This window comes from Puntigrus tetrazona, chromosome 7 (genome assembly GCF_018831695.1).
Source record: "Puntigrus tetrazona isolate hp1 chromosome 7, ASM1883169v1, whole genome shotgun sequence".
Lineage (NCBI taxonomy): Eukaryota > Metazoa > Chordata > Actinopteri > Cypriniformes > Cyprinidae > Puntigrus > Puntigrus tetrazona.
This window is the reverse complement of record NC_056705.1, coordinates 10,604,237-10,629,236: the sequence shown is the minus strand read 5'-3', so window position 1 is coordinate 10,629,236 and position 25,000 is coordinate 10,604,237. Positions and strand designations below refer to the sequence as shown.

Genomic DNA, 25,000 nt, shown 5'->3' with positions numbered 1-25,000 from the left:
GGCGTTTGACAGGGGCGCCCGTCCTCTCTCGCTCGTTTGTTTACATATAGTTTCTGTTTTTAAATGAATTTATGGCCGCTATGGATTACCTGCTGCAGGTGAAAGTTGGAGCTCTGGTCGGGCTGCTGTTCCTAACTATGTTTTTTGGTTTCATCCCAGCGCGGATGAAATGGTTTCAAGTCTCTAGTGGAACAGGTAAATTATAATTTGTTGTCATCGGTTTGACTCTACTATAAGTGTTAGACGATTTTCATCTTCACCTCTCATCATAAACAAATGTAGCTGAGTCACATACGCGTGGGTTTATGAATGCATGGTTATTCGTGAATGTTTTATGTTTGCCTAACACGCATAAGGCATCCGCTTTGTACAAGTACAAATACACCAGAGTCAGCTGACAAGGATAGATTTTTTTTTTCTTCGCTAAAACGTGCGTTTCACTCACAGATGGAGATTAGGGTGGAAGTGAAACTTTGTTCGAACATGCTTTAGCAAGCAAAAAAATTCTGTTAACAGAAATCACAGTGAACAGAATTAAACATTTAACGAATTTGATTGCAGCCTCCACGTTAGATAGATATTTGCCTGCTTGCAAAACGGATGTGGATTGGTTACCAGATTTTCATTTGAGATAAATGTCCTCACTGCTTTAGTCAGACTTTAGTTTTGTCAAGTGGCTTGATGCATTTGCAATTACACCCAATGCTTTAGCCACGGGTAAATAAAATGCTCATGCATTGGTCAGTTATAACGAGTTTAAAGCATCTGATTATAATCCCCTTTAACCAAACTTGCTTTGCTTTGGCTGATTAGCTAACAGGAGTGATTAGAGAAAGACAGTACCATTGACATCAATCAGCGGCACGCTTAATCAATGCAACGGGACTTTGATTTGTTTTTGTTTGTCCCCAGCTACCCACAGGGCCGTGCTGAGTTTCGTGAGCTGCTTCGCGGGCCGCGTCTTCCTGTCGGCCTGTTTGTTAGACATCATCCCAGACTACCTCTCCGACATACACGAAGAACTACAAAAACAAGGCCTCGATGTGAGCTCGCCCCGGATCGCTCTGTTAAATGCAAGCGTTGCATCGTTTTTTTTAACCCCCCCGGTTCTCCCCGTCCTCTAGGAAGGCTTCCCGCTCGCAGAGTTCATCGTGGCGTGCGGCTTCTTCACGGTCTTGATCCTGGAAAAGATCGTTCTGAGCTGCACGGAGGGCCCCAGGAATGAGGAGACGGCTCCTCTTTTGGCCCCCGCGGGTAACCGGCACGCCCACGGACATCACTCGCTGAACGACGTGGAGGGGAGCGCTCACCACGTCCACGTGGATTTCCACGCGCACTCGTCCTTCCGCTCCTTCATGCTCTTCCTGTCCCTCTCTCTGCACTCGGTGTTCGAGGGTTTGGCCATTGGCTTGCAGACCACAGACGCGAAGGTGATTTATTGAGTTTTATTTTGCGTGACGGCTCTCTGTTGAGTCACGGCGCTGACCTTGTTAGAGACCTGATAAAAGTTTTGGGTACAAAGGTTTACAGTTTGGATTAGCATCGTGACTTCAAATAATGCTGTTTATGTAGGGCTTTATCCTGTGATGCCGAAACATTTTAAAGTGTCTCTGTTATGGGTTATCCAAGGTTCGTATTTTGGTTGATATGCATGCAGTCAAAAAACACTTTAATTTTCTTATTTATGCATTTATTTTTACTGTATTTCTTCAAGGATTCTCAGACGTTCAGTGATTTTATTTTTTACAAACCCCTCCAAAAATTGGTTTTAAATATATTTCATTTAAAGCAGTTTTTGTGATACCTACATGAAACGGTTGACGTCAAAATGAAACGGCTTGGGTTGAAAATGAAACGATTCAGTGGTTCAGAGTCGACGCTTTCTTTTTAGAGACGACAACTTTATACAAGGCGCACTTTCTGATTTAAAACTTTGCTTCACTTAAAGCTGGCATGAAATCTTTGACAGGGCCTTCGTCAATATTAAAGATGTGAAGGTGACATTTTCACAGAATGCATGAAGGATGATTTTATGTAGAAAACAGTGCATCGCAATAATGACCTTAGCTGGGTTTTCACAGAGAGGGTAAAGTATTTTCAGTTAAATTTTAAACTCGGTTTTAAAAAAAAAAGCTATGCTTGCTTGTAGAGCTGCACAATTTCGCCATAGTTTTGTGATTAATATATCAATGTGACTATAAAAAAAAAAATAATCAATGATTATTAGTATTACTAAAAAGAGCAAAATATAATTTTATTTTATATATATATATATATATATATATATATATATATATATATATATATATATAATCATTATTAAACAATTTCAATCAAAATAAGAAACGCTACTATATTGACAAAAAAAAAAAGCATTTAATAATAAAATTCTCTGGAGCAAAAATATTAAGTACATAAGAGAAAAAATTATTACACAGCAACTGTAAAATTATAATACTGAGTGATGCAGACTTGTCTAAAGCTAGTTTTTGGCTCGTGTTATGTTCCTCATATTTTTTCATTTCCTCACAGACCTAGAAACTAGTCGCAATAGGTGTTTTTGTTTCATTAATGTCGCTGCAGAATCACTTCGTTTTAAATGGAAATTGTGTCAAAATGTATTTTATTGCTTTAAGCAAGCCACGATTGGGGTAAGTAAACCACAGGGGTTTTTTTTAAACATTAGACTCACAGTTTCTGCGTACAGTGATTAGTTTGACTCGACTGGTCTCTCCGCTCAGGTGTTAGAGATCTGCATCGCTATCCTGGTCCACAAGAGCATCATCGTCTTCAGCCTGTCGGTGAAGCTGGTCCAGAGCGCCGTCAGACCCCTGTGGGTGGTGCTCTACGTGTCCGTCTTCGCCGTGATGTCTCCTCTCGGCATCGGCATCGGCATCATCGTGATCGAGGCTCGACTGGAGGCCGGCGCTTTCATCCAGGCGGTGCTGGAGGGGCTGGCGGCCGGGACGTTTGTCTACATCACCTTCCTGGAGATCCTGCCCCATGAACTGAACTCCCCCGAGCGGCCCCTGCTCAAGGTTCTCTTCCTCCTGTGTGGATTCTCAGTGATGGCTGGTCTGAGTTTCCTGGGCTGAAAAATGCTTTTCATTTTTATGTGCCCCGTGGCCAAAAAAAACGGAGCCTGGAGGAAATCCTTCACTAACTTTGTGTGCTTTCAAGGAAACGAAAGGCTCGGTTTGCACGTTTTTTTTTAGAGGAACTGATATCTACAAGCACATAGATGCTGATGTCTTTAAAAACTCTGGACGGATCATTTATCAGTTTTAAATGAGGAAAAAAAATCCTCAGCACTGAAAAACAGTATCTTTTACAGATTTTTTTTAAATTTTTGGGTAGTTTTTTTAAACTCTTTCTATTTGATCAGTTGTTTCGATGTCACTTTTGAGTTTCCTCTCTGTCATGCATAAAACTATCTTTACCAGATGTCTGACTGATTTTAAATTAATTATTTTGAAATCACTTTTATTAATTATTATTTGTCTTATACGTTATTAACACTGGCTGCAGTACTTCTGTACGCTACATACAGTATTGGTTTTCTCCCTTTATGTGCTGCATTTCCTGTACATTTATATAAATTTGATAGGTTGCCAAATGTTTTGATTGCATAGTTTGTATTTACAGATTTCACAGTAAAATGACACAAAATATGACAACTAGTGCTGTTTTTTTTTTTTTTTTTTTTTTAAAACCCACGTGTACACGTTCCATAGTCACATGAAATTATTGTTATGCAACATAATAAAGCAATATAAACATTTTAATTTCAAAGCAATGGAAACAGCATGCCGTTTTAGTCGAGAAGCATTTCTATGCCTTTGTTAGAAAGAGATCTAGTGGATAGCATGTTACTGCTAAACACTAGCACTAAATCCTTTCAGAGTTAATGTTTAGATATAATAAAAAAAACATTTAGTTTGCTTTCTGTTTCAGTAGGTAATCAAGGTATGATTTTGATATGAAGAAACTTGACTGGATATCGCAGTACCGCATTTAGCCTCTAGATGTCGCTGGTAATGCATCGACTGCTTGATTTAGTCCATACTACTTAGTGCTGTTTTAGTAGTATGTGAATATATTCGAGTAGAGTTACCAGATGAGGTGTCATTGCACACAGTGAGAGCACAGCGCATTAGAAAATGTATCCCACAATGCAGTGTGCTCAAACTTTCCTTTCCAGTGACCTTTCTAGGCCCATTTAATCAAGCTATACCCTGGCATTTGTACACAAAACGGGAATAGAAATGCAACATTTTTATAACTGGACACCATTCACTGAATTATTATTTTATTGCAGTCATCTCACTGCTGTTCATAGCGCATTTAAAATTATTATAATTATTATTATTATTATAAAAGAATATAATTATGCATGGTTGTTGTTGTCTGGATTTCATACTCATCTCATCAGAGCCATTGGTTTTCTTTCGGGAAAAGAAATTTCCAAATTTATTAGATACGTGTCATTATTAACTATGACTAGCATTAAAACTAAAACCACTTCAAAAAATTTAAATGTTAACTGAAATAAGAAAACATGAATTCAAAACGTAATTTTGTTAAGTTAACGCACTGAAACAACTAAACTATATAACAATATAATTTGAAAGTTATTAAAATTACGCATGAGAACAATTTTAAACGTATCACTAAAACTTGAAATGGAAAATATAAAAACAATCCTAAATTATCAATAAACCTATGATATATGCTAAAATATAAATTTTACTCAAATTTGTACAAAGGTTTCCTGATGAAGGTCACATGACCGGGACATCGCTTATAAATAAATGTGATACTTTTTTTGCATAGTTAGGCTGCGTTCACACAGCGGCAGAATACAGTTGTCAGTCCTGTTTTGGGTCCTTAATACGGTTACGTTCACACACACTTTGATTATGTGTGTGACAACCGTATTCTGTAACTCACACCAATGCATTTTCATGGATGCTGCAACCGCAAAGCCCACAATACAGCACAGGACCCCACACATCCTTCACACACATTATTCACCCTCCTGCCGTCTGGAAAGAGGTACCGGAGCATTCGGGCCCTCACAACCACTGCTGAACAGTTTCTTCCCACAAGCCTTCAGACTCCTCAATAACCACACCTGAATGGTCTTCCTGTTTCATAGGCATTCTTGCACTTCATATTTGTTGTTTGTATTTTGTGTTCTTGCACTGATTCTGTCTTTGCACTAGTTTGCACACTACTTCCTTGCTGTTTGCACTAGTCTGCACACTATGCACTTTATGTGGCTAAGACACTGTCTTAGCTCAGTATGTGGGTTTTTTTGTATTGTGCGTGACTTCATGTAGCACCAGGTCCAGGAGAAACGTCGTCTCATTTCACTACGTACTGCACAGCTTTATGAAGTTGAAATGACAATAAAAAGCCACTTGACTTGAATCAAAACCGCATTCCCGGAACACAAGCGCGTGTGTGAACGGAACGGGACTGAACGCGCATCTGCCGCGTGCAACGTGTTTTCATGCGTGTAACTTACAGCAAAGGAGTGTCTTCTTAAAGTTTTATCCCGTCAGTTTTCCACCAGAGCTCACCACCCAAATATAAAAGCTGCTGTCGGTTAATGGAGGTTTGAAGAAAGAAGTCGCATCTAAATTGGACTCCTGTCGTGTCACGAAGCGATAACGCTTTCCGTTTTACGGACGACGCCATCTTTGATTTTACTTCAGTGACTGTCGCTATGGTTACCGGTAACCAATTCGGGCACGACTTCCGTTGCACGTTCACGCGCGCGGACTGTAAGCTGCCCTGTGCACGAGACATCTCGAGACTCGCGCCTGTAACGAAAACACGGTTACCAAACCCAGATACGGGACCGACAACCGTATTCCTCTGCTGTGTGAACGCAGACTCGGCGTGCGGCGGGATCGGTTTAGTTTTTCATTTCTTGACCTGGTCTTTGCTTCTTACGCGCCCATCCATTGCTGCCAGGCGTGCTAATTGCGAACCGAAATTTGTACCAAAAATTATTTTACAGATGATTAACGGCGGAGAACCGGTCCAACCCCTTTGCAACCGCCCTATAAAAAAAAGTAACGCTTACGTTTTTGAATAAACGTACGCGTGAAATAGGGCTACTGTGTCTTTAAAAAAACCAATCAAAGCCCAACACTAATGAGTGAACGCTCTGTAGCGAGGAGCTGTTTCGCAGACAATGAGGGTCGCTTGTTGCCTCATTATCGGCCTTTTGCTCACATGCCTGAATGGATAGCATCTTTGCAGACCTGCCCTACATTCACGAAGAAAACCCCATTCACGCCGAAGACCGAATCGTTTAAGCGCGCATTGTGATCGTGAATGAATCAAACTAGGGCGAGCGGGACCGCAATCTCGTAAATGCCATCCAAAGCGTTGATCACCGTGTACTTTTTATAATGCATTTTTAGTTGCACGGCCTACACTTTAATTACAAAAAGTGCTTGCTGCGTAACAGAGGGTTTAAAACGAGGGAACCCCATCGAGGATTGCCGAGAGAAGATTACGAAGCGTGCAAATGTTGTGCAAAATGCGTTCGGTGTTATTGTGAAACTCGGTCGCACGCAGGATTAGTCTTTTTCATATCAAAATCTGTCCGTGCGATTGATTTCGGCCGCCAATGTTTTGAGACAATAAAGAATGAGCTGCTATTTTGTTGTAAAAAGAAGTGGTGTTGTACTTGCAGCCCGTATCTGTTGCTCAAAGCAGAGATTTGAGGCTTTTTAATCCAGATCACCGGATATTAAGTATTTAGGTTACCTAGAGGAGGTGAGAATGGGAGAGGCGTATATATGACACGCGTATCTTTGGCGTGCAAATAATACGCATTTTTCACATGCATTTTATTTTAAATCAATTTTTATAGCATTGTATTTTTTATTATAATTTTAATTCCGTTTTTATTTTTGTAATGACTAATTCCTTAATGACTAATTGCATGGCATATTATGCCTCCAGATATGGCTTAATACCTCATTCGGTGTAAAGTAAGGGAGTGTTTATGCCCAGTTCATCATCTGCAAAAATGAAAAGTGGTCAATCAAGCCGCACGTGAATGGAGGACCACCAGATCAAGGCCCTGTCACGGTCAACCCAATCTCCAAATCTTAACCCCACTGAAAACCTGAAGAGGAAGATTTATGGCATAAAGTCATATGACATATCTATAAGTAGTAAAAACTGATCATTTTGCAGTGGTCTCTTAATTTGTTTCCAGTGGTGTATATTTCATAAAAATATTTTGTAATATTACAAAAAAAAAAAAAAAATTATATATATATATATATATATATATATATATATATATATATATATATTTTATTATTTTTTTTTTTTTTCTGCATGTATATTTCATAAAAATATTTTGTATGATATATGTGTGTGTATATATATATATATATATATATATATATATATATATATATATATATATATATATATATATATTTTTTTTTTTCTATTCATTCTTTTGATATTTTTAATCATTTAGTTTAATCTTCTTTTTTCCTAATTATTTTAACAGTTTTTCTCTAACTTTGAAAAACACCTTAACTGATTAGACTAACCACATTTGTATTTATATCAGATGTAAACCTATTGAATTCATGATTCATTCTATTCTGCTATTTTTCAAATGCTTATATGAAATAATAAAATGTCTAAATACAAATAATAATAAAAAAAAAACAAATGCTGAAAAGATCACAATTGCTCTAATCAGTATATTTGTAGAGAATGTGTTATATTGTGTTATATGTATTCTTGACCGTTGGTACAGGCGTGACAGGGAACATGTATGCTCTCTTTAGTTCAGTGCATTTTCATTCAGCGGACACAAGCTTCTTTATTAACAGCTTATGTAATTCTAGAAGTCTAGTCACTAGAACAAATGACTTTATCTTCTTATTATTCCTAGAAGGCGAGGCTGGCCCACAGAGCATATGTGACTGACAGCAACCACGTAGCAACATGCTAAGAACCACGTATAACATCCTAGCAACCCAAAATAGCACTGCTAAAAATAAATAAATACAACATCCTACTCAATATCTTAGTCTTGTTTGTCATTATTCTTAAACCAGCATATTTACTTGAAAGGTTTTGTTATCTAAAATGTAGAATAAACATGCATATATAAATGTTCCCATTGAATCTTATTTATAATTTTAAAGATATTAGTAAATATACGTTGAAGTGTCTAGAAATTATTTACTTTTAAAAAAACATACTGTATATAGCCATGCACACCTACCTGAAACATGGACCTTTTCTGCATTATATTTTACACAAACATCGGCATGCTACTTTTCTGACCTCAACACAATTGCACAAGCATCGAGTTCAATGCACACAGTTTTTTGGTGCTGGTGGCATTCAGTCCCTCCCCCTGGCGGATGTTTGTTATGTGGATGGGATGAGCGTGTGGTGAGTTATGGGGTGTGACGGGTTAATCCCCCTGCACCCCTCGTCTCCAGCCTCCAGCCCTGCACTTCTCCATCTCCCTCGGCTGAGGTAAGTCAATGCTCCGGGCTTGCTCTGTTTTAAAGCTGACAGGCTAAGAGGATGCCGGGGCTGGATTCAGGGTGCTTAAAACAAGCTTTTAGTTGCATCCTTCATTTATTAATTGAGCTTCATCCAATAGTATTTCAGTTGTTTATTGAAATCAGTTTTGGTACTGTTTCTCCCTAAACAGGCAAATTGCTTGATGATATTAATACCCGAACGCATCAGATGTAATGTATTATGTAATACTATTGTTGTGCTTTTAATGCTAAAATTTAAAGTCTATTTAAAGTCGTTTCTCAGTCATGTCACGTAAACCCTAGTCACAATCTAATAGGCTACGTGTCAAATACATTTATTTCTTTTATTAGTATAGTCCAAATCTATTAATATATTTACTGACCGATAACTGAAGACTAACTGATTTAAAAAATTATTATCAAACTTTACTTGCCATATTACTCATGCACAAATAACTTTTCCTAATATTTAGTCTAAAGTGTGTTTTATGAGGATTGTATGATCTTTGAATAATATCAGACTTTAACTGCAAAATACGTACAGTATACTTTAAAAAGTAAAGTTCCACTTTAGCACTATCACATATACTAAGTATATATTTAATTGTACTTACGTCTGCACAACTGAATTGCATTAAGTACTTAATTAGTATAAATGAGTATACTAAAAGTACATTATACTTAATAAGACATTTTATTTAATACATAAACTTAAAAATGTATTTGTGGTATACTTACCATGAAATAAATGCATCTATCTATCTATCTATCTATCTATCTATTATCTATTTATCTATCTATCTATCTATCTATCTATCTATCTATCTATCTATCTATCTATCTATCTATCTATCTATCTATCTATCTATCACGCAGTCTTTTTTTAAACAAAATAGTTTTAAATGATGACTAATTTACATTTGCAGGTACGTTAAATCTTAAAAACAATGACTTATTATAATTAATAATATAATAATAAGTTCAACACAGACTAAAACGGCACAATTTGAACTAAACCGCTTAATTAAAAAATGCAAACGCAAGTTTAACAATAATCCTCAACACGTCCTTTCCATGACCTTTCTCTGATTAATATTTTATTTCCACAAGGAAAATAATCTATGTAATTTACTGCCATATACCTCTTTCGATTTGAACTAATATTATGATTAAATCTAAACATGCAATTTTTTTATTTTTTTTTTAGTTTCCATTCAGCCACCGGAGGATCTCAGCATCATGGCCGCCGTAAGTAACTTCTCCTTCAGCTTCCATAATAAGCTCTATTGTTAAATGCAGTCGGTGGGATGAAGTAATCTCTTGTTTCTCAAGGTGTTCTGGTAGGTCATGTGATGGGGATTATTCAATAGTCACTGGTTTACTGAGAGTCGAGGGTCTCAGGCCCAGGATTAGCTCTCTTTAAACCCTCGTGTCTGTGATTCTGTCAAGCCTGGCGCATAATATAATGCTTTCTTTTCATGTTCATCCCATTAGACCGGAACATTTCGCATGGTGTCCGAGGAGGAGCAGGCGTTACGAGCTAAACTCGAACATCTGAGCGTTAAAGACCACGGGCCGGTTTACGGACCCTGTAAGAAACTCCCGGATCACACTAAACAGAAGGTATATTCTACTATTAAGCCTATACCGTATCATCCAGTCACGCGTAAGCATAAATTCGTCTTCCTCTCTCACAGGCTAAAGATGAACTGAATGAAACGGAGGAGAGGAAAGCGTCTTCTATAAAGGAACTGAGGGCCATGATAAAAGAAAAGGCAAGCGAAGGGGACGATCTGGCCAAAGCCGTGCAAGAAAAGTTCAAGAACGAACCAGACTCCCTTCTTCTGAGGTTCATACGTGCCAGAAAGTTTGATGTGACGAGAGCGCACGAGCTTATGAAAGGTAAAGCGTTTTTTTATTATTAAACCAATTCGTGACGCAGCCCCATTGTTTTCCTGCTAGGCCGAGTCACCGCGGTCATCTAAGCGCGCTTTTGTCTTCGCCTGTGCGTATCCTCGGGCTCTGGGACGGGGAGAAATTCTCTGCTTTAATTGGGGCTTTCTCAAACTTTCAAAGAGGGCCTTTGTGCAGAAATAGGGCAGGTTCTCGTTCTCTGAGAACGGACGGGACGGGCCCGGGCTTTGATGTTCGGTGCGTTCCGCACAAGCTGACATTTCTAACACACATGCGAGGCCCACAGAAACACGGCAAACGCACTCGCACACATGACTGAACCTTTCAGAGCATGAGAACCGGCACCAAACACTGAGGAAGAGCGACGCTGATATTAATCGTCGCTAAACAAGGAAATCGTTCGTGAACACTTATACGCTCAAAGATCGTTCTTTCATAGCTCCTGAAAGTGAAGGCAATTAACCCCAAAAAGCCCGCTTTATCCTTCCATTGCATACTTATTTCTAAATTAACCCGTTCTTCTAATTAAAAGCATTTTAGTGTTGCTCTAAAATGCATGGTTTGTGTGTTTTCTTGCTGTAAAAGTAAATATTTCAAGATGAGCACTTAATGGATTGAAGCAGTTTATCCACTGAATCACTGAATATGATTATCGTGCTTTTCAACATTGCATTGTACTGCATCATGCATTGTCCCGTAATAAAACCTTGGATCATAAACCTATTATATACTTATATATAATATAATATATAATATAGTGACATTTGATATTTATATGCATGCATTCATCTTACTTTTTGGCCATACAAATAACAGCGTCTGCACCAAATTGCATATTTCCGCTCATATTTCTCTCTGTATCTCAATATATGAGCCTGATTTACCAAATATGGTCGATATTATCTTGGCAAACGTTAGGAAGGTTTGCGATATTATCCCTTCTTGACGGGGATTCACTTTTACGATGCACATTTTCAGTGGCGTTCCACAAGCGGTGAACGGTCTTGTTCTCGTCTCTCTGACAGGTTATGTGCGTTTTAGGCGAGACTACCCGGAGCTGTTTGAGAATTTAACCCCGGAGGCCGTTCGCAGCACCATCGAAGCCGGTTACCCTCGAATCCTCTCCACCAGAGACAAGTGCGGCCGAGTCGTGCTGCTCTTCAACATCGACAACTGGGATCTGGAGGAGGTCACTTTCGATGAAGTGCGTGTGATATTTATTACAGCCTCTTTATTTATTTATTTTTTATTAATAAAATGAAAATACAAGATTTGAGCTTTTATACAAGGCAAAAGAATATCTGGAGGTCATCTGGAGTTCATTTTTGCATTCAGGTTTTAATTTCCTTTGAGATATTTAGGTAATTTTTAGATTTCAGATTGGCTAAACTCTAATAAAAAGCTAATAAAAAAGTTAATAAAAAGAAAATAGTCTTACACAGATGTACATTTAAGAGATTAACTGCTGAAAATTATATTACATTTTCTAAAAAGAACCATTGTGTATATTATAGTCGTATTAATATTTTAGTTTGTTTCAGTAATTTAGTTGTTTTTAAGTATATATAGCTCTTATTTATTCATTTTTGTTTAGTATTTTAAGCTAAAATAAAAAAAGAGCAAGTGTGAACTAGCTGTAAATAAAACATTACAATAATATTTTATTTTCTTTATTTAAATATTTTCAGCTAATGTTTTTTTTCTATAGGTCATGTACTCTTTTTTTGATTACTTATTAAATAAAAATGTATATGTTACTTTTTAAAGGGGTCATTGGACTTGTTGGGAAAAAATCTTGTTGTTTCCCTCCCAGGTTCAGGTCTGTCAATGATGAGAATTACTCTTAAATTTAAAATCTTAAGTTTAATAAAGTCAGAATAATTGAGACTGAGCTCAGGATACAGAACAACAGCATCAAGGCATGCAGGGCAGTCCTGTATGCTCACACTACATTTCACACAATATTTATATTCTTGTGCTTGGGTCTTCCTCCCATTCAGGGTGTCCTTCACAGAACCAGGTGCAGTTGTTTCTTCTCGACCAGTAGATGAGCTCAGCAGTCTCCATATCTTGTTTCTGTAGATAAGACATTTTGTACAGCACATACACACATAATATCAAAATGGAAAAACACATAATATCAAATGGAAAAACACAGAGCCTTTATGAGGCCTGGGCACAGTGCTTCTATTGAGTAAAACCTGTAAAACATAAATCCTTTAAAACATAAATCCCACAATTCCCTCTCTTGATCTCTCTAAAAGAGATCACAACCTTTGCTCCACTTCTTCCTCACAGTGAATCACCTGGTATAAGTCAAATTCCCACAGGCAATCTTTTCCTTTTCCCTTACCAGAGTTAGTTTTGCTTCTCCCCACCCCTATGACATCTCTTTTGTGTCTGCCTTGAGTCCCTCCCCTCTCTTGTTCCATTCCACAGTATCAACGTTATTATTACTACAACAATTCCCACCCCCAACATGTTACCACCTTGTTAACATTATCCCTCATGATTTAGCACCAGAATTATTATCTGCTTGTTGTTTGTCTCCCTCCTCAGGTTGGTCTGTTGCTGTTCCCCGTCTCCCGTCTCTTCTCCCTCTCTCTGACCTTCTCGAAGGTCAGCTCTAACTGTTGTCAAAGACCTGCTAGGGGCAGAACAGAAACAGCAAGCAGACAAGTGAAACCATGTGTTACCTTTTCCAGCCAACTGTATGCAGTCTGCGAGGGAGTTCAAGCGCAGTTATTTTCATTGACTCTGACCACCTGGGGCAGACCATTTCGTTTAATTTGTTTCAGCCTCACCCACTGCTCGTCATGTCCTCTTTTCGTGTCCAATTCCTGTTGCTCTATTTCAGGCCAAAACTTCTGTGGCAAAAATGTGTTAATAACAGCTCTTACTTTTTGTTGGTAGGCCTTAGGTGTATCAGTGTACCCATCCCCAGGCATTGGGCCCAGGGGCCATGAAATTGGCGTCCAGTGGTTAATTCAAAAGTAGTAAATCCAGTGGTTCTGTTTATTGAACATCTCACAGACATTAAGGCTATTGGTAATGCTTCTACCCAATTCATAGAAGTTCTTTCACATATTTTGGCTATTTTGTTTTTTTACAGTCAGGTTCAATCGTTCAACTTTACCTTGGCTTTTTTTATGGTATACTCCTCCATATTAGTGCTTCTGGGAATGATGCAGCTTGCTCTCTAATTATAAACTCAACACTGTCTTTGTTGAAATTGTTTCTGGTATATCACACCACTCACAGTTTTGCCCATGGTTGTCACATCTAAATCTAAAGGTTGGCCATAGTCTGGGGTTTGTAGAGCAGCAGCCTTTGCCATGTCCCCTTTTAGGGTAATGAAGGCCTGTTCAGCCTCTGTTGTCCAATTCAATTCACCCTTACTTTTTTCATTCCGATTTCCTTCACTAAAGCTCTAAATGTATACACAAAAATGCATTTGCCAGATCTATACAGGAGAAGTCGGTGTGTTCTGGGGTCAATCTGGTTAAAATGGTGTAAGTATTTGGAGTGGGCAGTTGTATTGTCAGAACCCTCTCATTTATTTTTCTCAGGTCATGGACCATTCTATATTTCCTGTGCAGTGTTTAATGACAGGCAGTATTGGAGTGTTCCACTCATATGTGGTCTCACACAGCACTCCCTTGTTCAATAGACTCTTAATGGTGGGGGCAATACCAGTCATGGCTTCACAATTATTTCTATACTGTCTCTCCTTTACCACTGTTGTTTTGTCTATTTCAAAAGACACTGGCTTAATATCACAATAACCCACATCCTCACTTCCTGTTCACCATAACTTTTCTGGTAGGTTGGCTAGCATCTCTTCTGCCCCTGGCCCATCCATTACAGCATTAGTCTTTTCTCTGTTTGACCTTAACTTCTCGTACCTGCCCTCACATATTTCCTCTATGTGTAGTCTGTGACCTCCTGTCATGTGCGATCTTTCCCAACCCTGTCTCTCATCTTCCCAATCTGCTGCCTGTTTTAGTCTTTTTTACCATGGGCCCTAAGGCCTTGGCTCCGTGGTTTTACTTATCATTAAGGAAATGTGTGGTACAGAGACAGTTTTCATTTCAAACCAGTCATATTGTTCCTTATTTAACCTTACTTCCACAGCTACCCCTTCCTTTCCAATGTATATGACTGAGCCTTTCAGGTTGGTATGTCTTTGATCTACATATTGGCTAAACTCTGTTGCATAAACCTCATCATTGCTTTTGTCATAGTATAAAGTACAGTATAATGGGTCAGAAACTGGCAGGAAGTGTCTCAACAGGTCTGGTCTCTGGTTTATCAGCTGTCTAAAGTTGGTTTGTTCTGGATGCAGCACTCTGACCCAATAAATGTCCACTCCCACTCTTCCTGTTGTAGTTAATACCCATTGACCAGCTGCAGGTACTAGACCACCCTTAATGGAACAGTTTTGTGTTTTTCCATTTGGAAAAGTTAAAATTATGCCCTCTGGGCTACACAGAATTTTCACCCCCAATTTTACTAACAGGTCTCGTCCGAGCAGAGCAGAGGGCACACTGGCAAAGCATAATAAAGTCCTTTCTCAACCATTCCAGCTTGATTGTATAGAAGTAGGCCCCAGTGTCCACTAAGGCCTGTACTGGCTGTCTGTTGACCAGTATAGTTAGGTAGGGCTCAGCCTCAGCCCCCTTACAGGTTCTCTGTTGGTCTCACAATAATCCGCCTGGTCTGCCTGGCCCCAGACTGGGCTTTGTCTGGGCACCTGTTGGTTGGTAGACCACGGGACATTTCTGGGGACACCTCTTCCTCTTCCCTGAGGCCCTCCTCTTACAGGAGCCCGTCCCCTGCAGGGAGGTTGTCCCCTGTCTATTCAGTGGGCAGTCTTTTCTCCAGTGATCACCTGCTCCGCACAGATAGCACCCTGCTCTCTCCCTGGTCTCCGTAATTCCCCTATAATTTTGGTTTTCCCACCCATTTCCATAAGGTGGCCAGTCCGGCAGCGGGTCATATGGATAATCATATGGGCCCTGAGGCTGATAGTTTGCTGCTGTCCCTTGTGACACTTCCTGTCCCTTCATCCCCTGATTCATTACAGGCATTTGCAGAGCTCCTCTCTAGGCTTCTTTTTATTCTTTTCTTTTTCTGCCTCTATTTTTGCCATTTTAGTAGTTGTGTTTTCAGTTTGTCTACCTCAGAATCCTCCCTTTCTTGTTTTTCCATGGCTTTGTCTACATAGTAAATGAAATACCTGGCCCATGTCTCTCCACTACCCCCTACACATTTCTGGACTGTTTTCTATTTGTTGTTTTTCTTTTCTGTAACTCCCTTCACTACTGCCTGCCTGTAAAACTCTTTACAGATGTCACTGCAATCTGGGTGCTGCCCTGTCCTTTCTTCCCATTCAGCTTCTGTCCTATGCAGATATGCTGATGCAGATTCTTCTGCTCCTATCTTAAATTTGATAGATTGATAAGTCATTTTTGTGTTGGATATAGGTTTGTAAGAGCCCTGCTTATTTGGGTAATTACTTTTGACAGTGGTTTCTCATTGGCCATGTCTTCTATTCTAGCTTCATCCTCTAAAGTAGTCATCTGGGTTCTGGTAACCATATGTCCCATTATGGCCCTAAAGTCCCCTATTGCTAGTTCATTACCATGGGTTAATGTGGTCAGTTTATTTAACCATCTCATTCCTCCCTTAGTTAGATCTGGCAATTTCTGCAGTACTGCATTCATGTCTGCATTTCCCCATGGTCTATACTCTGGATTCTGTTGTCCTCCTATCCTGTACAGTGGATACTGGGTTGGGTATGTTGTTCTAACCCCCATGTCTTTCTTTTAAATTTAAGGCTTGTAATAAGGTGGTTCCTGAGGCACCTCCTTCTCTCTTTGTGGGGCTGGTAGCTGTACCAGCCCTCTGTTGGGCCTGTGCCGCCTGTTTATAACCCCAGTCTATGTCCAGCTCATATCCAGTGATTGTTACACTATCCTTTTCTTCACCCTGACCTTTAGCTAGGCTTAGCCCTTTCATAGAATCTTCCCTACATTCTTCTCTGATTTCCCTTTCCCTACTTTCGAGTTCTGCCTCAGCATTCTGACATTTTCTCTCCTCATGTATACTTTCTCCTCCATACAGACTACCTACTCTGCTTCCACATGCTGCCTCCTCCTTATCCACACCCGTCAGTCTCTTCCTTTCTCCAGTCAGCTGCCCTACGTGTCGCTCTAATTCCACTACTTCCTGAGTTCTCTGAAGTATTTCTCTGTCTAAACTACTGTTAATTATTGAACTCATGGGTTGTTTTGTCAGTTCTTCATTTATTAGCTCTCTTACTCTTTTTCTTCTTCTAACCTAGCCTCCTCACTTTGTTCTACCTCAACTGTCCCTCCTGTCAGGACAAACCTTCCATTTTATTTGCCTGTTTGGTTGTCGTGGACACTTCCCCTGCCACAACATGCATCACAGGCAGCATTAAAGGAGCGGAAGGGGACTTTTCTGCATAAGGGGGGGGCCTAGGTTTTTCTTCTTCTGATTGTTTCTCATTAATAGCTGCAATTTTTACCCTGCAGACCATGACACTTTTTATTCTGCTCCATATTCTAGTCTGATAGGCCTTTTCTTTCACCTCTTTTTCTAATTTCCCTTTAGTAAAAAATGTTGCAGCTTGCCTGTTCTGTACCGCCATTTTATGCTCTTTGTCTGCTCTTTCTTCTTCTCTCATTATGGCCCTTAATAGTTCCCCTTTGTTCTCAGTGGAATTGTCCCACCCATTAATACACTCTAATTGCTTCCATGCCTTTTCTAATTCTCTTGTCACCCTTGGTTTTTCTTTAATTTCAGCCTGTGCCAACATTTGTCTACTCAATTTATCCCATACTTCCTTATAGGTAGTCATTTTATCAGTTTATATTTTACCCTAGTCCAATTACACTTCTCACAATTTGGATTATGACCAAACAGTCTGCACCATCAGGTTATTGGGGTGTTTGTATATCTAACTTTTCTATGCTTCCCTATGGGTACTAATTGGCTTTTTATTATATAATCTAACACCACCTATTTTCCCAGGATCAATGTCCTTAATACAGAAACCACTGTGTGTGTACTGCTTCTTTCACTCTTGTTTTATTTTTGTCATTCAGTGTCCCAATCTCTTGGGCTCATACATTCAGCTTTCTCCGCACTTGAGGCCAAACCCTCGCGTCCGTTCCTACCGGGTCACACTTAAGTGACGGTCCAGAGAGGGTGCGCGACAATTTGGTCTCAAAATACTCGAGATCAGCTTATCTCATTCACACACACACTCAGGTACACACACAGATCGATATAACACCACACTTCACAATATTTCTTATACCTTTTTGTACCACGCCGGGTTTTACAAACTGTATTTTACCACGCCGGGTTTCACAAACTGCAACTTACCACGCCGGGTTTCACAAACTGTAGAGTACCACGCCGGGTTTCACGAACTGTAAGTTACCACGCTGGGTTTCACGAAATCACCCTTTTAGTGAATTTCAACCTTGCCAGGACATTAATTTTACAGCTCAACCATGCCAGGAAATTAATACTACAGTTCAACCTTGCCAGGAAATTACCTTTTGCAGTTCAACCTTGTCAGGAAATTACTTATACAGTTCAACCTTTCTAAAAGGACATTACCATTTTTCTATTCATTTTGACTGCATTTACTTCTTTAAATCTTTTTGAAATTGTCAATTATTCTGATTTCAATATACAGAAAACCACTGGTGCCTCCACCACTTCAACCAGATAATTTAGAGTAATCAATCCTGCAGTTCTTTTATGAAAAAGGTGACTGCTTACCTGTTTCGTTGTTCAGTACTGATGGTTGAAGCAGAGGATTCCCAGCAGAGACCTCGTCTCAGACAGATCCGGGTGCCCCCTCCAAATTGTTGGGAAAAAATCTTTGTTGTTTCCCTCCCAGGTTCAGGTCTGTCAATGATGAGAATTACTCTTAAATTTAAAATCTTAAGTTTAATAAAGTCAGAATAATTGAGACTGAGCTCAGGATACAGAACAACAGCATCAAGGCATGCAGGGCAGTCCTGTATGCTCACACTACATTTCACACAATATTTATATTCTTGTGCTTGGGTCTTCCTCCCATTCAGGTGTCCTTCACAGAACCAGGTGCAGTTGTTTCTTCTCGACCAGTAGATGAGCTCAGCAGTCTCCATATCTTGTTTCTGTAGATAAGACATTTTGTACAGCACATACACACATAATATCAAAATGGAAAAACACATAATATCAAATGGAAAACACAGAGCCTTTATGAGGCCTGGGCACAGTGCTTCTATTGAGTAAAACCTGTAAAACATAAATCCTTTAAAACATAAATCCCACAGACTTTACAAGTTGTTTGAACGTAAATATGTATTTCTCAGATCAGACTATTCTGAGATCGGAAGTGATTAAAGGGTTTTATGGATCTTTGCAAATCGCGATTTCTAATAATGTGCTAGTTAGCCAGTTAGCCGCTGTTGTTTACGATCCGCTCGCGGGGGCGGGGCCAGCAGAGCTCATTAGCATTTAAAGCGACACGGACTACAATAACTTCGCGAAAACAGAGCTGATTGTGCTGGGGTGCAGAACATGTTTATTACACTGCCAGACATTTTAACTAAAGCGTGAAAGAATCATATCAATTTGGCGTTTGATTTAATGGCGTTAGCTGTAGTTAACGCTTATAACCGTCTCAACCCCAAATGTGCCTTTTCAGACTCTGCGTGCCTACTGTGTAATCCTCGAGAAACTTTTAGAAAACGAAGAGACCCAAATCAACGGCTTCGTCCTCATCGAGAACTTCAAGGGCTTCACGATGCAGCACGCGTCCGGCATCAAACACACCGAGCTGAAGAAGATGGTGGACATGCTGCAGGTAAGCACCTTAAGTCGCCTTCAGTCCATCACCTCCTCATGTAGCGCTGACTTACGTAAGCTTGCGCGGTCCGTATGATACAGGACTCCTTCCCGGCCCGATTCAAGGCCGTGCACGTGATCCACCAGCCCTGGTACTTCACAACCACCTACAACGTGGTGAAGCCCTTCATGAAGAGCAAACTGCTGGAGAGGGTGAGTGAGAAGAAACAGGGTTGAACCAGATGCTCACTGTTCTGCCAAATAGCTTTGAAAGGAGAAAAGACAACCTGGTCTCACAAAAATTTGTACCTGCAATACCTTTATTACGCGTCTTAAAGCTTGTTTCGCAGCAGTTTCAAAGAGAAATGTTCTACATGAACCCTGGCACATTTTTATCACATTGATGTAGATATAGATATATCTATATCTATCTATAGATATACATATATAGAGATATACATATATATACATATACATATATATACATATACATATATATATATAGAGAGAGAGAGAGATATATATATACATATATATATATATATATATACATACATACATACATATAAATACATACATATATATACATACATATACATATATACTACACTCCTTTTCACGCAAATTTACACAGTTGTCATTTCTTTGGGAAACTGCAGTGATAAGTGCTTATTGGAAGGCATTTTGTCTAAAAAGTGCACCCAGGCACGGTTATATGCCATGAGACCAGGTACACAAAAGACACACGAAGCAATTATATCCACTTTAGAAACTTACAGGAACGCACACTCACTAAATTCACTTTAATGCCACGTAAGAATCACGCCATGTGAAGATCACATGACTATAATCTTACGTGCACTTAATGACTTCAAACGAGAACTTCAAGGCTGTTTTCCGCTAGGTTTTTGTTCACGGGGACGAGCTGGATGGCTACCTCAGAGACTTTGGCAGCGAAATCCTTCCGCCGGATTTCGATGGGACGGGTCCCAGCTGCGACGGCAAAGAGACGGCGATCAAGCTGTTCGGATCCGAAGATACAGCCCTTTAAACGACCCAACGCTGCCACCGCTCGTTCAATATACGGTTTAAACGTTTTATAGAAAATAGACTTATCTGACATTTGTTTTAAACAGAGAAACTTGAAGTGTCTTTTATTCTTTGCCTTGAAAACGTTGGCCTGAAATTAAAAAAGGAAGAAAAAAAAAGTACTAGTTGCTTTTAGAAAATTTGTCTAATAATTAGAATTAAATGCATAAACTCGACCAAGAAATAATACGGTTGTTACTTTGTTGTTTTAGAACGAATGGCTTGTAGATATTATGTTGTGGTTATTGTTGTTAACCCGTATTGGTTTTTCTAGACCCAGAGCTTTTGTGTCAAGTCTCATTTTCAATAAAGTGGGCAAACGGTTTTGTGCATCCGATGCCATGTGAAAATATTTACTAAGAGCGCAAACGTACTGGTAATATAGACGATAGAGACCGCTGTTCAAGCGCATGGTGTCAGTAATGTTTTTTAAAAAAAATTAGTATGCTTATTCAGCAAGGATGCAGTTAGAAGAAATTAAATTGCTTAAAAAAAAAAAAATTAAAAATTGCTAAAATATTGAATAAAAAAAATCTGCTAAAAAATTGCTGTTGCTTTTGAGCTTTCTGTTAATAAGGAAATCCTGAAAACAGGTTTCCACTACAATAATAAGATGCGAAATTCATAATAAATGAGTATATTAGGATGATTTCTAAAGGATCGTGTGACACTGGGGACTGGAGTAATGGTGCTGATTTTGCCATTAAAGAAATAAATTAAGATATATTCAAATAGAAAATAGTACACAATATTACTGTTTTTGCTGTATTTTCAAATAAATGCAGCCTTGGTGGGCAGAAGGGACTTTTTAATTAAAGTTAAGTTTAGCCTAAAAATGACAGACTTTATATTTGATGAATTAAGTTGTGCTGTCAAACTACTACAATTAATCACATCCAAATTATATATTTTTTACATTACATGTGTATATTTGTTATGTATATATACACAGCACATGTGTTAAATGTTTATTTCATTATATATATATATATATATATATATATATATATATATATATATATATATATATATATATATATAAAAACAAGATTTTTCTTGAATGTATACATGCATGTGTGTGTTTATATATAATATATACATAAAGATACACAGCACACATACACATATTATGTAAACAAAAACTTTCATTTTGGATGTGATTAATTGTGATATATATTTAAAACATTAAAAACAAAAAACACAACAGCAATGTGTTTTAGTATTTTTTAAACAAGAAAATAATTTATTTCTGGAACACAATAACCATTCTTGTAATAATAAATTATTCAATCACACACCATTGGTTTTCCCAAATCAAAAACACACCAGTGATTGAGATCTTATGCTGCATGGGGTTTTGAGGTCATTATAAAAAAAAAAACATTCAGAAACCAGCCACCAAACACAATAAACCGTGATGAGAAAGTGGGTCAGAAGAGTAAGAACAGATCTGCTGATCTTCAGTGAATAATCCCTCACAAGTGAGATTACAGTCTCAAAGCTTCGGGAATATTATACTCTATATCCCGCAAACAGACACAAAAAACAAAACATATGGCCTTTTACCTTCCTTTTATAATTCCTATTTGTGACTGCAGCATGAATACATTTTCTCTAAACTCCGTTTGACACAATATTGATCTCAGTTTGGCGTGGAGAGAAAGAGAAAAAAAAAATAATAATAATAAATCCAAAGTGTTATTGCTGATCGTCAAACAAATGAAAGTTCCCTGGTTTCCATAAACCATCGGCACACGCCAGCCGAACCCATTTTGTTGGTATGTTGATATGACGCAAACATTCGCATGCACTCGTTTACAAGCATACTTTAGTACGCGAGAACAACAGTGACATTGAAAGTAAATGTAAAATACAAAAACGAACTAAATTTTGGTTAACGTCTGTAGAGGATGTACGACACAAGCCCGTGATTTCTGTGCAAAAAAAGTAAGCGGGAGACATTCTGAAAGGCAAACTGGATCGACTTGCAGCTGAGATTGAATTTGTGCTGGTGCAAAAGGCCCGAAACAGTCGAACGCTGACCATCCAACGGGGAGCTTGGAGACTCACGCTTTACAACACCATTTCGCTGTTCGAGAAATAAGACGAGAACAGCTTCGCTCAATACAGCCGAACAAAACCTAACAGAGGGGAGGGAAACTCTCTCTCTTTTTCAAAACTAAAAATACTTCATATCTGGATGGGATTTTATAAACTCTTCCAGCCGAGTGTGAAAGTTAACGCTGGGGCGTCTTTCAACTGCTAACTGGTTGGTTTTTTTGACACGTGTAACACTGAAAGAGGAGATGCTTCAATATTGACGGCTAAACACTAATAACGAAGGCAGTTATGTATATGTTATAAATGCACATAGTTCACAACAAATTACAGTTTTCGGCAGTCATCTTAACTCGGCTGTCATCTCTACTAGATGTTATCAGGTTATTAAAATATTATTTTGGTCATCGAGTCGTTTCAGTTTTTTCCCCCCTTGGAAACTTGCAAATAATCAATTTCTTCCATTTTTTTATATATATATATAATAAATAAATAAATAATATATTATATATATATATATATATATATATATATATATATATATATATATATATATATATATATATATATATATATATTTATTTATTTATTTATATATATAATATATAATAAATAATATAAACTGAAATTATATATATAGATATATTGAGAACTATAAAATAAAGTGAGAAAAAATTTGCTATAATTGCCATATTCAAATTGCTTCCAGGTCCTAAAAATAATAATTCTCTTAATAAAAATAATAAATAAAAAAAATTATTGTGTTGTGAAATATTACCTGGACATTTCATTTTGTGAGATTTTTATGCATGACAGCTTCCCTGAAACAAATAAAGTCTAATTGGTCTAAACTGCCGAGTTAAAGTTTTTTTTATTCATTTATTTATTTTTTCTGTTACGAGCCTTTGGAAACGCCGTTTTAACGTCCCCTTCAAATACAAATATAAATTTCCCCCTCTGCGTTAGATTCATTAAACGGGTTACAAGAAGAAACACAAAAACGCATCAAGTAATTGCACGAAACAGCGAAATGAAAACGAACAAGAAAACAAACTAAAACGATACAACAGCACAAATCCCTTTTAAAGTAACCAGTTTTCACAGACGTGCTCCAGGAAGTCGTCTCCCACTGGGTCCCGAATCAACACGTTACACAGTCTAGATCTACCAACTTCACCGCGTCTCCAGAGACGCCGGCCGATGCGGCGCCGTCCTTCGGCGGGAGGGGACCTGTCGTAGTAGCGTTTGGGGGCGACGGAGGCGTTTTCGGTCACCGTGAGGGATCACGGGGTTCATTCGAGGCCTCCTCTCTCCCCTCTCGTATCCAGATTTTAACCTCGTCGGCTAGTCTCCGTAAAATCGCCAAACGAAGACATAACGGATCGCGCGGCAAACGTCGTATAAAAGTGCTAAAACAAAAACGCATCGACTAGGAATGTGGCAAGGCTTCACGAGCCGTGAGGTTTTACACTACGGTGTACTCGAGGAGGTCTAGTTAGTTTAAAAAGACGAGCCTGTGCTTTGACGGTTACCAGACCGAAAACCCAAACATCAAACGACAATATTCACTCGAACAGCGCGCCGGTCGTATCAGTAAGCACACGGTGCCCGCGTAACACTCGCTTCCCATAAACTCGTGTGTTATGTGTACAGTAAGGTCTGCGTGTCGTTTTAAAAAGCCCGCTGGATGAATCTCACAAAACCCGATCTAGAGCATGCCTGGATCATATTTCAATCCAAAAACCAAGGGGATTTGGTATTATTATTATTTTTTTTTTTTTTCTGACGGAAATTAAGCTCGTTTTGTTACATTTGTGCATCGAGGTCCTAAAATAACACTCGTTTAATTATAATGTAGGTATTTGTTGCACCGGCTTTCGTTAACGTTGATTTATTATGTTAGTTAAAGTATTTTGTCAGTGCACCCAAATAAAGGAAAATAGCCCCAATAACGCTGGAAAACAAAGCCCAAAAAAAGAATAAAAAGTGCTTACATTTGAATGAAAATGCTGAATATTTAAATTGTCTCAAAAAGTAGGCTTCTTTTAATATATGCAAAATATTTTCTCTTAATATCATACAAAAAATACCCTTTTTTTGACAGATTTTTGTGAGGTTCACCCAGCTCTGCTAGATCCTGTTCAGCAGCGATACGCTAGCAGTGTCCTAATTAGAGAGCAGGAGATACCGATTGTATCTAAAGGACTACAAACTACAGTACGTCTAAAACGCTGCCCTCGCTACACAGGTTATTCGACTGGTTTTTTTTTTTTTTTTTTTTTTGGTCATCGAGTGGCATTGTTTTCTCCCGTGGAAAGTCTTTACGATTCATGTCGTTGATAAACCGCGATAAAAAGAGAAACAAATACTCCCACTGACAGTGAACGCTTCGGAGACGGCGGTCCGACCCCTCGTGTGCGCGTGGAGGGGAAACGGGGAACGGGATCGGTTAGGATCGAGCGTCTCGGCATTTGGTTTCGCTGGAGTGGGCGCCTTGACTTTGGCACGGC

General features: G+C 38.7%; 4 protein-coding genes across 8 annotated transcripts in view; 2 read left to right on the top strand and 2 right to left on the bottom strand.

Annotated features, from left to right (window-relative positions):
• Nucleotides 1-3,674, top strand: part of slc39a1 (solute carrier family 39 member 1) — a 3,820-nt gene extending 146 nt beyond the window's left edge. Inside the window, exons 1-4 of the mRNA XM_043245413.1 lie at nucleotides 1-195; nucleotides 913-1,043; nucleotides 1,125-1,430; nucleotides 2,742-3,674. The exon at nucleotides 1-195 is cut by the window's left edge and continues 146 nt beyond it. Coding sequence (XP_043101348.1) covers nucleotides 72-195; nucleotides 913-1,043; nucleotides 1,125-1,430; nucleotides 2,742-3,095 — 915 coding nt within the window. The 5' untranslated portion in view covers nucleotides 1-71 and the 3' untranslated portion in view covers nucleotides 3,096-3,674. The remainder of the gene's footprint in view (nucleotides 196-912; nucleotides 1,044-1,124; nucleotides 1,431-2,741) is intronic.
• The window catches only part of LOC122349388 (stereocilin), a 25,969-nt gene extending 19,488 nt beyond the window's left edge, over nucleotides 1-6,481 (bottom strand). Inside the window, exon 1 of the mRNA XM_043245412.1 lies at nucleotides 5,531-6,481. The gene's annotated coding sequence lies outside the window, so the exon portion shown is untranslated. The remainder of the gene's footprint in view (nucleotides 1-5,530) is intronic.
• A 3,279-nt stretch (nucleotides 6,482-9,760) lies between these two features.
• Nucleotides 9,761-21,388, top strand: rlbp1a (retinaldehyde binding protein 1a). Its single transcript, XM_043243617.1, has 7 exons — nucleotides 9,761-9,797; nucleotides 10,044-10,172; nucleotides 10,247-10,451; nucleotides 11,489-11,667; nucleotides 19,204-19,362; nucleotides 19,446-19,556; nucleotides 20,248-21,388. The coding sequence occupies exons 1-7, from the start codon at nucleotides 9,789-9,791 to the stop codon at nucleotides 20,392-20,394; spliced, it is 939 nt and encodes a 312-aa protein (XP_043099552.1). The 5' UTR covers nucleotides 9,761-9,788; the 3' UTR covers nucleotides 20,395-21,388.
• Nucleotides 21,389-23,257: 1,869 nt separating this feature from the next.
• abhd2a (abhydrolase domain containing 2, acylglycerol lipase a) overlaps nucleotides 23,258-25,000 on the bottom strand; it is a 20,217-nt gene continuing 18,474 nt past the window's right edge. For 4 of the 5 annotated variants that reach the window (XM_043244628.1, XM_043244625.1, XM_043244624.1 and 1 more), the window contains one exon: nucleotides 24,802-25,000. This exon is cut by the window's right edge and continues 154 nt beyond it. In XM_043244628.1, coding sequence (XP_043100563.1) covers nucleotides 24,940-25,000 — 61 coding nt within the window. In that variant the 3' untranslated portion in view covers nucleotides 24,802-24,939. The other variant, XM_043244627.1, reaches the window with a different exon arrangement.